Below are 15,164 nucleotides of genomic sequence, written 5' to 3' on the forward strand. Positions count from 1 at the left end.
GAGCAGGCAATGACACATCAACCAAGTCTCTATGGTCCAGGGAGCGAGCGGGCATTGACACATCAACCAAGTCCCCATGGTTCAGGGAGCGAGCGGGCAGTGACACATCAACCAAGTCCCCATGGTCCAGGGAGCGAGCGGGCAGTGACACATCAACCAAGTCTCTATGGTGCAGGGAGCGAGCAGGCAATGACACATCAACCAAGTCTCTATGGTCCAGGGAGCGAGTGGGCAGTGACACATCAACCAAGTCTCTATGGTGCAGGGAGCGAGCAGGCAATGACACATCAACCAAGTCCCTATGGTTCAGGGAGCGAGCGGGCAGTGATACATCAACCAAGTCTCTGGTTCAGGGAGCGAGCGGGCAGTGACACATCAACCAAGTCTCTATGGTCCAGGGAGTGAGCAGGCAATGACACATCAACCAAGTCTCTATGGTCCAGGGAGCGAGCAGGCAATGACACATCAACCAAGTCTCTATGGTCCAGGGAGCGAGCGGGCAGTGACACATCAACCAAGTCCCTATGGTTCAGGGAGCGAGCGGGCAGTGACACACCAACCAAGTCTCTATGGTCCAGGGAGTGAGCAGGCAATGACACATCAACCAAGTCTCTATGGTCCAGGGAGCGAGCAGGCAATGACACATCAACCAAGTCCCTATGATCCAGGGAGCGAGCGGGCAGTGACACATCAACCAAGTCTCTATGGTCCAGGGAGCGAGCGGGCAGTGGCACATCAACCAAGTCTCCATGGTCCAGGGAGTGAGCGGGCAGTGACACATCAACCAAGTCTCTATGGTCTAGGGGGTGAGTGGGCAGTGACACCTCAACCAAGTCTCTATGGTCCAGGGAGTGAGCGGGCAGTGACACATCAACCAAGTCTCTATGGTCCAGGGAGCGAGCAGGCAATGACACATCAACCAAGTCTCTATGGTTCAGGGAGCGAGCGGGCAGTGACACATCAACCACGTCTCCATGGTTCTGGGAGTGAGCCGGCAGTGACACATCAACCAAGTCCCTACGGTTCAGGGAAGGGACAGCCTTTGACAGTAGGGGTCTCTGTCTTAGGGAGCAGCCTCAGCCCCCTCTCTGCTATGCATAGAGGTGAACCAACTCTATGCTTTCCCTAAGGAACTTTGGCGATCATAGACTTGCCTGTTCTGGGGAACCCCCACCTCGAGAGAGGTTCACTTAGTGTCCTAAGGGTGACATGAGCCTCTGGGGGGTCGTGGCAACCAGAAAGGGCAGATGGCAAATGACTGGACAGAGAACTATCAAAGAGGAAGGGATGATAGACAGTAGACTGATAGGTCCCCATTTAGAGACCATGGCTGGGGGCAAAGGCAGAAGATGCAGGTGGAAGAAATAAAAGAAGTAGGGGTGGGGGTTAGTTAAGCGGCCCTTAGTGGGTTCACCACAGTGATCCGGATTGAGCTGAGACTGCACCCCAGTTCTGATGGTACACAGCTTTATAGTTTGCCTTGTCCATCCACTGGAGAGGCCGTTTGCAGCCACTCCCCCGTCCTGTCCAGATGGTTTATCCCACACAGAGATCCAATGCACCCTTCAGGCTGGACACGTGCCTTCCTTATTCTGAGGCATTCCTAATGGTTTCACCCTGAGGCCCAGGTCAAGAAGGGGTGTTTGCAAAAATGAATACATTGCTTCCAACCGGTGCTGCAAATGTGAGCGGCAGGACAACAGTCCACGGCCCAAAATAATGCACTAAGCAAAGCCTACAAACAGAATGAGACGTGTATCCGCCAGAGGAGTAAACCAGACATTCATCCCAGAAAGCTCCCTGACCACCCTGGTGGGGCAGGTGCTGGCGCTATAGGGCACAGAAAGAAACACTGACCCCTCTGAACCTAAGGAAACCACATTGGAAGGTGCTTCGGGGGTATACAGGGAAGGGCTCAGGAGGGCATTAAACCCTCAACTCGGCCCCTTATGAATCATGCAGGCAGCACCCGGAGAAATTGCAACTAGGTTTCCATGTGTGTTTCCGATGATTAGAATGAAACCGGGGCAACTGCGGGAGTTGGTCAATGGGAATAGGTACAAGGAATGACTTGGGGCTGAACCCCCGTAGACTCCTCGACAGGTCGTTGCACGTTGATCTCACAGAGTAGACTCTTTCTGAGTGAGTTCCTATCCATTCTTAAAGGACACTAGAGCTCAGGCAGGGCCTCAGCAAGGCCTCAGCAATAAGGCACCTTTATTTACTCGCCCAAAGCATTAATCATAAAGCCACACTGACCATCTCCAATGAGGGTGAAACATGTATGTGGTTGTTGCATCCTTGAGAGCTGCTCAACTAGGACACTGATCTCAAATGGAGCCAAAAGCCAAGCTTTCCATGTAATGGCTGCATACCCATAATGCATTGCTCTGAGGCTCTAAACTAGAGTATTTTGGCATAAAGTAGCACAACGCAGTGTGAGATAACATAATGTAATGTATTTATTCTTTCTTTCCACCAATGCAACAAAAATCCAGTGTTTTGTGTATGTATACAATCCCACATATGTGCGGTTTTTTCAACATGTATAGGGATTGTAATAGATTTTCTAATTCACAATAAAAGAGTTTGACTTTACTTCCTTAAATATCTCACTCCTCCTGTAGATGGAGTGTTTCGTATTGTTTGATGGTGAGTTTTTATTTTTACTGTTAGACATTTGTCTGGGAGACCTGGCTGGTGTTTACTCCACGGCTAAAACTGATTCCACAGGTTTACACAAGCGGTGTCAAAGGTGGACGCCATTGCTGTACAGCACTTCCCACAATTCACAGCCCTTTTTTAGGAAAGTCACTGACAAACAGGTTAGATAAATAAGGCTGTTGTTTTGTTTTTCTTGACAAAGACACAGTATGATGGTGAAACATTGTTTTTTTTGTTTCACTTTTAAATACTGCTGCATAGGTTAGGGTATTTGTAATAGTCTTAAGCGAGAGCGGCTTTCGCTTTTCAGTTACTTTCTGTCTGAATAACTGGCATTAAACAGTGATTTTTTTTTGGGAGCACGTGCTGCATATCCGTTAAGTAAATTTAGAGAGACCCTTATCTGTTCAAACAGGAAGATGGGAAAGCGAGACAAGGCAAGGGGGTCTGTTGGCCGTTTCGAATGAATATGCAGCGAACGCCAAAGCCGTCCACTGGAGATCAGGCTAATTCCGTACCGTGAGGGTGACATGGTAGACACGACTCATTAAAGTTGATGTCGTATGTGTAACTGCGACAACACTTATCTCAAATAATGTCCTGGGGCACTAGCGATAAGAAACAATACAACCAAACTTCAGCAGAACCAGACTTCCTAAATTATGGAATTCCCAAGAGAGTGTAAAGAACACTGGGAAATGTGAGGTCAGAAGGTCATTTATCAGTTGGTCGACCCCTATGAAGTGTGGGATGCCATTTTGTGATGTTCCATCTGAAATGTTATGCTAGAAGGGGCAGTGTGCTAAATATCACAACAGGTTTCACAGTGCCTGCCGCGTGCATGTTTGAGATGAAAGAAGGGTTTTGAGCGATTGTCAATAAGAAGTGGATTTGTGTATGAAGCCAGAACTGGACATTGCTCCGAAGAAGGCGCTCATCAATAATGTAGCATTTATGTCTTCTAGGACCCCGGTTCTGTGCTCCTTTTCAGGGATACAATAAGTGTCAAGATTCTGGTGTGTAGTTTATTAGGCCACATTTAGGACACTGGCATTTTTTTATATTTGACAGTTTTGTAGAAAACAAAAGCTCCATTTTTAAGAAAGCATTTTACAACAGTATCAAATGAAACAGGTTACGCCTCCATGAAAGACCCTACTGCCTACACGCCCAATAACAAGAAATCGAGAAACGTATTGAGAAAAATAAATTGAATTCCATGGGCCATAAGGACAGCCAGTCCTGTCAAGCATATCTGCAATCCTAAGATCAGGATCCCAGGCCTTCCCAGGATGCTCATCTCCTCGAGATCAGAAGCACAGGCCCATCCAGCCTGCTCATCTCCTCGAGATCCAGAGCCCAGGCCAATCCAGCCTGCTCATCCCCTCGAGATCCAGAGCCCAGGCCAATCCAGCCTGCTCATCCCCTCGAGATCCAGAGCCCAGGCCAATCCAGCCTGCTCATCTCCTCGAGATCCAGAGCCCAGGCCAATCCAGCCTCCTCATCTTTTTGACATCCAGAGCCCAGGGCAAACAGCAAACTCACGTCCCTGAGATCCAGAGCCCAGGCCCATCCAGCCTGCTCGTCTCCCTGACCTCCAGAGTCCAGGCCAAACAGCAAGCTCATCTCCTCGAGATCCAGAGCCCAGGCCAATCCAGCCGGCTCATCTCCTCGAGATCCAGAGCCCAGGCCAATCCAGCCTGCTCATCTCCTCGAGATCCAGAGCCCAGGCCAATCCAGCCTGCTTGTCTTTTTGACATCCAGAGCCCAGGCCAAACAGCAAGCTCATGTCCCTGAGATCCAGAGCCCAGCCCCACCCAGCCTGCTCACTTCCCTGACATCCGGAGCCCAGGCCAAACAGCAAGCTCATGTCCCTGAGATCCAGAGCCCCGGCCAATCCAGCCTGCTCGTCTCCCTGACATCCAGAGCCCAGGCCAAACAGCAAGCTCATGTCTCTGAGATCCAGAGCCCAGGCCCATCCAGCCTGCTCATGTCCTCGAGATCAGAAGCACAGGCCCATCCAGTCTGCTCACCTCCCTAAGATCCGGAGCCCAGGCCCATCCAGCCTGCTCATCTCCCTGAGATGCAGAGCCAGGCCCATCCAGCCTCCTCATCTCCCCAAGATCCGGAGCCTGGGCATATCCCGCATTCCAATCACTCAGGCTTTAAGGACATTAGACCCATTTAGCACACAAATAGCTCCACAGATACGGGTACCAGGACCAACCAGTCTGCATTTCCCCTAAATCAAGACTGCGCAGCTGATTCAGAGAACTAGCAGATACGTCTGCGACCTGTCTCTTCTAAGAGCTAGGCTCGTTTTCCCGCTGCCCCCATACGACTGCACTGTGGTGTCCTTGGCAAATGGCTTAATCTCCCCACAGTGAAATCCTAGCAAGCTCGTCTAGAGTCACTAGTGTTAATGCCAACATGCCAGGACCTTAAGGAGGCGCCGGAGACTGGGCAGGATTAAGGGCAGTCCATTCTACAGTGCCATGCCTTCCAGAACGCCCCTTCCCCCATAGGGAAGAGAAATATGAAGATGGAGGGAGGTGTCATTGTGGTATGGGGGAGTAAGCGGCCGCACCAGAAGAAGACCCGCATCCCTGTGCTGTGAAGTGTGCCTTGGGACATAGTAGAACATAAACAATAAGCGGAGACCTGGAACCAGAATGTGGTTTTCCTGCCCCATTCTACCTGATCCAGCGCCTGTGCTCACTGATAGACAGCATGTAAATAAATATTATATATACATTTCCTTTCATATCTTACAAATGAAAAACAACACAAACTGACCCAGTTGGGTGAGAACCTCAACAGAATAGAAGAACACACATTTCAATTCCTTTGTACATGATTTGCGAATTAAGAGGCGGATGCCAGGTCGCTCATCGGCTGGTCCATGGAGCCTCCATGCTGTGGGAGTTGGCATGAGGCCTACTTGCCACTGCTATATGCTGGTCCATGGAGCCTTGAAGTTTTGGGAGTTGGCATGAGGCCTACTTGCCACTGCTATATGGTGGTGCATGGAGCCTCGATGCTTTGGGAGTTGGCATGAGGGCTGCTTGCCTCTGTTATATGCTGGTCCATGGAGTCTTGATGTTTTGGGAGTTGGCATGAGGGCTGCGTGCCACTGCTATATGCTGGTGCATGGAGCCTTGATGTTTTGGGAGTTGACATGAGGGCTGCGTGCCACTGCTATATGCTGGTCCATGGAGCCTTGATGTTTTGAGAGTTTGCATGAGTGCTGCGTGCCACTGTTATATTCTGGTCCATGGAGCCTTGATGTTTTGGGAGTTGGCATGAGGGCTGCTTGCCTCTGTTATATGCTGGTCCATGGAGCCTCGATGCTTTGGGAGTTGGCATGAGGGCTGCGTGCCACTGCTATGTGCTGGTCCATGGAGCCTCGATGCTTTGGGAGTTGGCATGAGGGCTGCGTGCTACTTTTATATGCTGGTCCATGAAGCCTCGATGCTTTGGGAGTTGGCATGAGGGCTGCGTGCCACTGTTATATGCTGGTCCATGGAGCCTCAATGTTTTGGGAGTTGGCATGAGGGCTGCTTGCCTCTGTTATATGCTGGTCCATGGAGCCTCGATGCTTTGGGAGTTGGCATGAGGGCTGCTTGCCACTGTTATATGCTGGTCCATGGACCCTCCATGCTGTGGGAGTTGGCATGAGGGCTGCTTGCCACTGCTATATGCTGGTCCATGAAGCCTCGATGCTGTGGGAGTTGGCATGAGGGCTGCTTGCCTCTGTTATTTGCTGGTCCATGGAGCCTTGATGTTTTGGGAGTTGGCATGAGGGCTGCGTGCCACTGCTATATGCTGGTCCATGGAGCCTCGATGCTGTGGGAGTTGGCATGAGGGCTGCTTGCCACTGCTATATGCTGGTCCATGCAGCCTCGATGCTGTGGGAGTTGGCATGAGGGCTGCTTGCCTCTGTTATATGCTGGTCCATGGAGCCTCGATGTTTTGGGAGTTGGCATGAGGGCTGCGTGCCACTGCTATATGCTGGTCCATGGAGCCTCGATGCTGTGGGAGTTGGCATGAGGGCTGCTTGCCTCTGTTATATGCTGGTCCATGGAGCCTCGATGTTTTGGGAGTTGGCATGAGGGCTGCGTGCCACTGCTATATGCTGGTCCATGGAGCCTTGGTGCTGTGGGAGTTGGCATGAGGGCTGCTTGCCACTGCTATATGCTGGTCCATGGAGCCTCGATGCTTTGGGAGTTGGCATGAGGGCTGCTTGCCAGTTTTATGCAGGTGTTTGAGCTGGACTAGATCCTGGGGACTTCTAGAATATCTCAGATGGATGATTTGGGACCTCGAGACACTGTTATAGGCCCTCATTTATCAGTCTCTTGTGAGCTTTGATCTTGTCGCACTCTGTGGACCACACAGACTTAACAAAGTGCCACTGATTGTGTTGCTGTTCTTTCTTGCCTGATTTAGTTGGGGGAATCCCCACACTGGAGAGTGGACATTGTGCACCAGAAAACTCTGTAAGGTGAATATCTGAGAACGTCTGCTCATCTAGAACCCAGGGAACACATTGCCCCCATGTCCAGTTTGCCTGGGCGCGTTCCTAGGGCACTGGTGATCCTGGCCAACACCTGTTATGTTTTTGCCCAGCGTGATGCAGTTTCACCCACTCTCCAAAATAAAGGCAAGATGGTGAGTGAACAGAACCCTGAAGGGCATGTAGTTATGCACTTTCGTGTAACCTCTCCATGTAGTTTTTAAGTTCTTTGCACTCTCCCAGGTCCATATCTTGACACACCCATTTGATATCGTCCTGGTTGTTCTTTAAGATGGAGTTGATGGTGGGTCCCTCCTCGTCGGACGGGATCGTCGTGAAGGTGGTGAATTTTACGCGCTTGCGTTTGGAGGTCGGGGAGGAGGAAGGCTCTGCCTTCTGCTCTTTGGCTTCGCAGAACTGGGATTCTGCCGGCCTGTACACTTGTCCATTCAATGTCTTAATGGGATTGGAACTCAGGAGATATTCGCTTTCTTCTATGTCCATTCCTCTGTCTACCGCAGTGATGCACTCGTCTGGAGACGAGAAATTGAGGTTGTTCTCCAGAAGTTCTGTCCTGTTACTCAGCCCGACCCAGTCATGGGAATGGGTCATATCCTCCTGCTCCTCTACTGGAACCTGTTTGTGTCTATATTTTAAAGCAAAGGTGACACAGTTTATGAGGAAGACCAGTATTGCGAGGCAGAAGACCCCCAGCAGCGCGTACATTCCAATCTCGAGATCACTCAGGCCTCGGTTACTCTGTACCAGGTCATTCTCCTCATTGTCCCCATGACCTCTTGGCAGGTCAACTGGTGCCGGAAAGCTGGTGAAGTCAATTGGGAGGCTGGGGTGATGGCCCTCATCATCCAGAGGGCTATCTTTATCCCCTTTCTTCCTTAGAAAGGTTTGGTCGGTGGTAGCTCTCTTGATGGCCCCCTCTTCGCGGTCAATGGACGAGCTGTGATAATACTGCCCGTCTCGCCTGGTTCCTTCTGGTGGGACCTTCTGCTTCCTGTCACTGCCATGATTATGGAAGAAGGTCCCGTCAGTACCGCGCTTGCCATCACCAGGGCTTTGACTCGGGCCAAACTTGACCTTGATGTTCCCAGTTCCGATGGCGAGGACGCTCTTCCGCTTGGACTTCTGGCACGATTCGCTGATCATCAACTCCACTTTGACCAGCGCCCCCTGACCTTCCCCCTCCGCAGCAACAGTTGGCCACCTGACTTTGGGGTCTTGCTGTACAGAGACCACCTTCTCATCCAGGGACGTGGCACTGACAGAGAAGTCTTTCACATTGTACTTGTCCAGGGGTGTCACCAGGCCATCACTGAACTGAACCCAGCAACTGATGGTCGCCGCCTGAAAAGAAGAAGAAAAGAAAAGCAATTGAGAAGAAGCGCAGTCGCCAGGAAGAAAGCTCTTATGCTGCAGACAAGAATCACGTGAGATTAACTGGCACGGTCCCGCATTCTGTTCTTGAGCCTTAAAAACTGATTTTAAAATACACAGTTGTAAAACCCCCTCACCCTCCGGAGACGTGTCCACCATCCCAGCGATTGCATGGGACATTAATCACAGGTGCAGACCTGTTATTACTGCCAGATTATGACTCAAAATGCACAGCGTTTGCTGGTAACTCCTTCCAAGCGCTGAAACTTAAGTTGCCCATACCTGCAAATATAACAAGCGTTCTTTGCATTCTTTTCCATCCCGCTATGCATTACTTCTCTGCCTGCCATGCATTACTTCTCTGCCTGCTATGCATTACTTCTCTGCCTGCTATGCATTACTTCTCTGCCTGCTATGCATTACTTCTCTGCCTGCTATGCATTACTTCTCTGCCTGCTATGCATAACTTTTCTGTCTGCCATGCATTACCTTTGTCCCCGCTAGGCATTACTTTTGTCGCTGCTATGTATTACTTTTCTGCCTGCTATGCATAACTTTTCTCCCTGTTTTGATGCACCCTTCGGCCTCTTATGCTTTACCTTTCTGGTTGTTGTGCTCTAATTTTCTGCCTCTTGTGATTTACTTTTGTGGCGACTATACTCTACTATTTATCCTGGTTTGCCTTACTTTATTTGCTTGTTGTGCTTAATTTTTTTTTCATGTTCTCTGTTACTTTTTTGCCGGTTATTCTTTACAGTTCAGCTTGCCCTCCTTTGCTTTTCTGACAGGTATTTTTGACCTTTTTGCTTCTTTACTTTTCTCCTTGTTGGTTTTTACTTTTCTCTCTACCATGCTTTACTTTTTTGCATGTTATGCTTCATGTATCTGACTGCTGTACTCCACTTTTGTGCTTTTTATTTGTCACTTTTCTGCCTGTTGCGTTTGCCATGTCTGCTGGGTGGCATACATTTTATCCTGTTATGCTTTACTTTTATGCCTGTTATGCTTTACTTTTCTGCCTGGTGTGCCTAACTTGTTTGCCTTTTAAACATTACTTTTTGCCTCTTGCATTTACGTTTCTACTTGCTGTAATTTCCTTTTCTTCCTATTATGCTTTGCTCATGTTGGCATGTCTGTCACGTATGCTCTATCTTTATGCAGGTATGCCTTACTTCTCTTCCTGTTATGCTTTACATCTCCATGTGGCCCTCTCCCTGCCCCCACCTGTGAGCATAGGAACCCCAGAGTCATCTTCGACTCCACGCTTTAATTTTCTCCTGAAAACTCTGATGTCTCTAAGAAGTCAGCCTACCAACTGCACCTCCTCAGAGGTATTCTTCCTTTCCATCCCCCAGAAGCTCACTGTCTCCAGTGCCCTTGTTCTCTCTAGGCTAAACTATTGCAACAGCCTCTTTCTGAATCTGCCTGCAACTACTCTCCGCCCTCTTCAACTCATCCAGAACAAGACTGCGAGACTTGTCCTTGGCCTGAAGCCAAGGGATCATATCTCTACAGCACTGAAATCTCTTCATTGGCTCCCTGTGACTGCAAGGATTAAGTTCAAGACCCTTTGCATTGTCCACAAGACCTTCTGGGGCCTGGGTCCAAAATACCTTCAACTCTCCCTTCGGAAATACCTGCCTACTCGAGCTCTTTGCTCCTCCACCTCCAACTCCCTCAGGGCCAGCTGCTTCACCAAGCAACGAGTTTGGGTAGATCTCTTTCTTTGGCTGGGGCCTCCCTTTGGAACAACCTCCTTGCATCTATGAAACTTGAGGAGAACCATCTTTGGCTCCGGAAACACCTCAAGATCTTCCTCATTGTTTCTGTCTTCGCTCTTCCTATCCCCTGCTGATCTGTGTCTGCTTCAGCTTTGGGAACCTGGCTACCCTCTGATTTCGGGCCCAGATCCCTGCCCACCCAGCTGCATACCGGCTCTGCCTCCTGGCAACTCTTGCACTTGGGTCTGTATCTACAACCCTACAGTCCCCCTCCTGCACTTATTGACACCCGTTGTCTGTGCCTTATTCTTGCACATACCACCTGCTGGCCGCACTAACTGTTGTTGTTTTGATCATGTGTTCAGCACTTTCCACTCCTCCTCTGCCCCTTGCATTTCTCCCTTCCCTCTGCCCTGCACTTGCACGTTCTCTATGTCACTGGGCCTAGTAGGATCGTTGTTTTTGTCCTCCCTTGTTCACCTACTTTGCCTCGTCATGCTCTGAAACACTTGTGTATGAGCGCTATAAATAAAATCTCCTATCCTATCATATCTCTGACCATTGTACGTAATTCTTCAGAATTTTAGGTTTCATTTTTCACCTATGTTTGACATGTGTAACGCTTTATTTTTTTGACAGTTATGTTTTATGTTTTTGCTTGTTCAACATTTCTTTTTTGCTTTTTGTGCTTTCGTTTTCTGCACAAGTGTACTATTCTGCCAGTTATGCTTTACTTTTTTACCTGTTGTGTTTTATGCAGAAATGTACTTTCTTACTTGTTTTGCTTTCCTTATCTCCCTGTTATGCTTTACGTTTCTGCTAGTAAACTATATTTTTTTGTCTGCTGTGTTTATGTTGTATGCCTGCTGTGCATTAGTTTTCTAACTGTCTGCATTTTAATCTTTTCTAGGGTTTGAGATGGTTAATGGTCACCTTCTTCCCGGGAGTCGTTATTTAGGACACTGTAATGGACCGGATAATCTATCACACTTTGGACGACAGATAACAGCACACTGTTGACACAGAATAAGCACATGGTTCTCTTTCACCGGTGTCTTTCTGTCGAATGAGCAAAAGCATCTAGATAACATGTACAACGATAATATCAAGAGACAATCAAATCATTAATAGTGCATTATAATTATGGAGCCATGCACTCTAGGGAATTAAGTGTTGAGTATGGGCTTGGATCTAATGTGTATGGGAGCTGTAAATTAGCTCAGCGGGTTAATGTGACCGCTTCACACTCTGTTTATAGGATAGGTGACATATTCTCTCATGCTTCTAAACTCAGTCAAATGAAGAGGGTGGGACTCATTACAACTTTGGTGGTATGTTGCCAGTAAATCCCCCGATTCTTCAGTTTTTTGGATGTAAAGCAGAGGAATTACCTCCAGCAAAATGGTGGAGGTCTTTCCTCTGTTTTACCTCTAATCCCGTAGTTTGGTGGTGCGGTAATGTAGCAGTAATGCAGTGGTACCACCATTTTTGTCCACACCACCAAACTAGTAATGAGGCCTAACTTATCATATTCAAATGTTATTGTCGTCTGGTCAGGTGCACATTCTCAGTACCGACTGTTAGAGCGAGGGTGAAAGCTGAGCGCTCATTTTGGGGATAGGGGGGTCTGAGACTCTAACATCGGGTCAAGTCAGCAACTAGTAGACATGGTTAGGTAATGCAAAGATGTGTAGGGGAACACTCCATGCAATGAGGAAATGTTCCACTGTTGGAGGCATACCTGAAAGGGCTCTGCGGGCACATTTTGTATTACACAAGAAACCTTCTAGCCTTTTCTATAGTACTAAACCCTAAACATCGGAAGGTGCTGTCTCTGCTGGGTGAACTTTCTGCAATGGGCCCCACTGAAGAGTCTCACTCACATATAGGCTGACTATTATAAAGCATTAGTGACCGGCAATGCCAGAAGGCAAGCTGACAGCGCGTTGGTCCTTCCCCTGTTCCCATAGGTGCAGCATTGCTTCATTTTCCATTCGTTCTTCGGGAATGCAGAGCCGTAGCTTAACCGCCCTGAACCTAAAGGATGTGCTGTTGGTCGGTATCACTACAAACAGTTGCATACCATTACATTGAGGTAGAAAACCTTGCATGTAAAACAACGGCCCTCATTACGACCATGGCGCTAAGTGAAAAACGATGGCGGTAAATTTTTACCGCCATCGTTTTCCGCTAGGTCCGATCATGACCCGTGACCGTTAACTACGATGCCATTAGTGGCATCGTAGTTAAAGCTGCCGCTAACTGCACCAAGGACGCGCGCACGCGCCCTCCCACGCCGTAATTACCGGCATGGCGCAAAGGTACGCGAATGCCGACCCAAGCGGACATGCACCTAACGCCATCACCCAGCCCGTTAAGTACCTTACCGCCATGGTGCTAATTACGCCATCGCGAACCAACCGTAAAGGGCCTTGTGCAGTGAATCCAGCTGCCACAGGTGCACAGAATCAGCACAGGTGGAGGCAATACAGACTCAGGAAGTAGAAAAAGAGCACACCCCACCCCTTCCCACACCCAGTCACACTCCACAATGATACCAATAGGACTAGCAATGTTGGGGCTGGAGGACCTGATAGCAATGCAAGTGCTACAACTTCAACTACAACAACAACAACAACAACAACAACAGGCTGCACAGAGGAGACGCAGGAGGAGAAGGAGGGCAAGGCAGGGCCAGCAAGCCCCACCAGCACAGCCAGTGGCACCACGCAGGCAGCCCCCAATCCCACGCATCAGAGCCAGGCCATTCAACCTCACCGCTGAGCAGATCCACACCCTGTACCGACTGGACCGGGACACCATCACCACCATTGTGGACATGATACACAACGACATCGTCAGCATGATTGAAACACCCACCGCCACCCCCCCTACTGAAGGTAGTGTCCGTGCTCCACTTCCTGGCTACAGGCACCTACCAGCACACAGTGGGGCACTTGCATGGCATATCACAACCATTATTCTCACGTACACTGATCCAAGTGCTCGATGCCCTCCTCAAGCACACAGATGACCACATCTCATTGCCACGGTCTGCCCAGGAGATTGCTAACACCAAAGTGGGTTTCCATGCACTAGCTGGCATACCTGGTTGCATTGGTGCCATCGACTGCACCCATGTGGAATTGGTGGTCCCACATGCCATGGAGGTAGCGTACCGCAACCGTAAACTATTTCACTCAATCAACGTGCAAATGGTCTGTGACTCCAACAGAATCTTCACACATTGTTGTGCCCGATTCCCCGGATCAACCCATGATTCAATGGTCCTGAGGAACTCCACAATACCACGCTGCATGGAGCGACATGCAGGCCCAGGATCCTGGCTACTCGGTGAGTCTCATGTCATGGCCATGGAAATGTGAAGTGGGTAGGTGATTGACGTACCAATGCATACTTCACCTGGCAGAAAGGGGGGGGGAATGATGCATACTTCACCTGGCAGAAAGGGGGGGGGGAATGATGCATACTTCAGCTGGCAGAAAGGGGGGGGGAATGATGCATACTTCACCTGGCTGCGACTAGCAGTAGCCAGATCATACCCTGAGGCAGCACTTACGTCATCTGACAACTGTATACATGATGCCTGACCTAAGCAGCCCTAACATGGGAATGAAGGTGTCTCCCAACCATGACACAACCATCTGCAAGTGCATTGTACAAAATGTGACCACAGTGACTCCAACGAAAAGCACCTACATGCACGTCACCAAACACCATCAACTGAAAGGCCTGTCCCCCATAACTGCGCACAAAGGAGGCACATGACGGACAGGAACATCAATACACCACAACACAGACAGCAAGGCCCACAAACTGTCCACATTGACATCAGTATTGTTCACTGGGGTCATAATGAGGCAGACAGCAATGTTGCAATCATGTGAGCGTTGACCTCACAGGACACGTGCCAGGTCACCTAAAGAAACGGCCTGAACGGACACAGTGGATGGACACTCACAAGGCACTTGTCCCCCCTGCATTGTGTCTTGGCATGCAAAACAGTACATGAGAGCCATGAACATATACCGGTTGCATAGTGTGAATCCATTAGCGCAACTAAAAGTGGTGCAAAGTAACAGTTGAATGCAAGGCATGGTGGCACGTCATGTACAGAAATCAATCTCATCCCTGACACATACATTGTTGCCCACTTACAGGTGATGCAGGCTATCCCTGAAGAGGTGGCTCCTTACACCAGTCCGGAAACCACAGAACCAGCATGAGGAGGACTTCAACCGTGCCCATGCACGTACCCTTGTGGTGATTGAGCAGTCATTTGGCCTACTGAAGGCACGTTTCCGCTGCCTCAGCAGGTCTGGCGGGGCACTCCTGTACCGCCAGGAGAAGGTTGCGAAGATCGTCATGGCATGTGTCATGCTACACAATATGTGCATCAGACGAAATGTGCCCCCGCCCCCTGACGCAGAACTGCAACCACCTGACGATGAGGATTATGAGGGTGGGGATAGGGCAGCACCTCAAGGAGGCAGCGATGCACAGGAGGGGCGTGAAAGGCATCAGAATCTCATTGACCAATGCTTCTAGCACACACGGCGTGTGCGTGTAACATGGAGACGGCACTTGGGGCACTGTGTGTGTCTGGGACATGCACACTGTAGACTGTACAACAATAAAGCACACATACGCAATGAGCAATGTCCACACATTTGATTTGTGCTAAACGAAAAAGTGTATTATGATTGTGAAAAGGTATGACACACCCACTCCCCCCTCCCCCCTGAACACCCCAACACACCCACTCCCCCCTCCCCCCTGAACAGCCCAACACACCCACTCCCCCCTCCCCCCTGAACACCCCAACACACCCACCCCCCCTCTCACCTCCC

At 49.6% G+C, this 15,164-nt stretch overlaps 1 protein-coding gene across 1 annotated transcript in view; it reads right to left on the minus strand.

The window, feature by feature from the left end:
- Positions 1–655: 655 nt before the first annotated feature.
- LOC138492751 (transmembrane protein 132D-like) overlaps positions 656–15,164 on the minus strand; it is a 4,310,707-nt gene continuing 4,296,198 nt past the window's right edge. The window contains exon 9 of the mRNA XM_069620132.1: positions 656–8,542. Within this exon, the coding sequence (XP_069476233.1) occupies positions 7,367–8,542 (1,176 nt within the window). The 3' untranslated portion in view covers positions 656–7,366. The remainder of the gene's footprint in view (positions 8,543–15,164) is intronic.

The sequence above is a fragment of the Ambystoma mexicanum genome, chromosome 10 (genome assembly GCF_040938575.1).
Source record: "Ambystoma mexicanum isolate Mex_15411 chromosome 10, UKY_AmexF1_1, whole genome shotgun sequence".
Lineage (NCBI taxonomy): Eukaryota > Metazoa > Chordata > Amphibia > Caudata > Ambystomatidae > Ambystoma > Ambystoma mexicanum.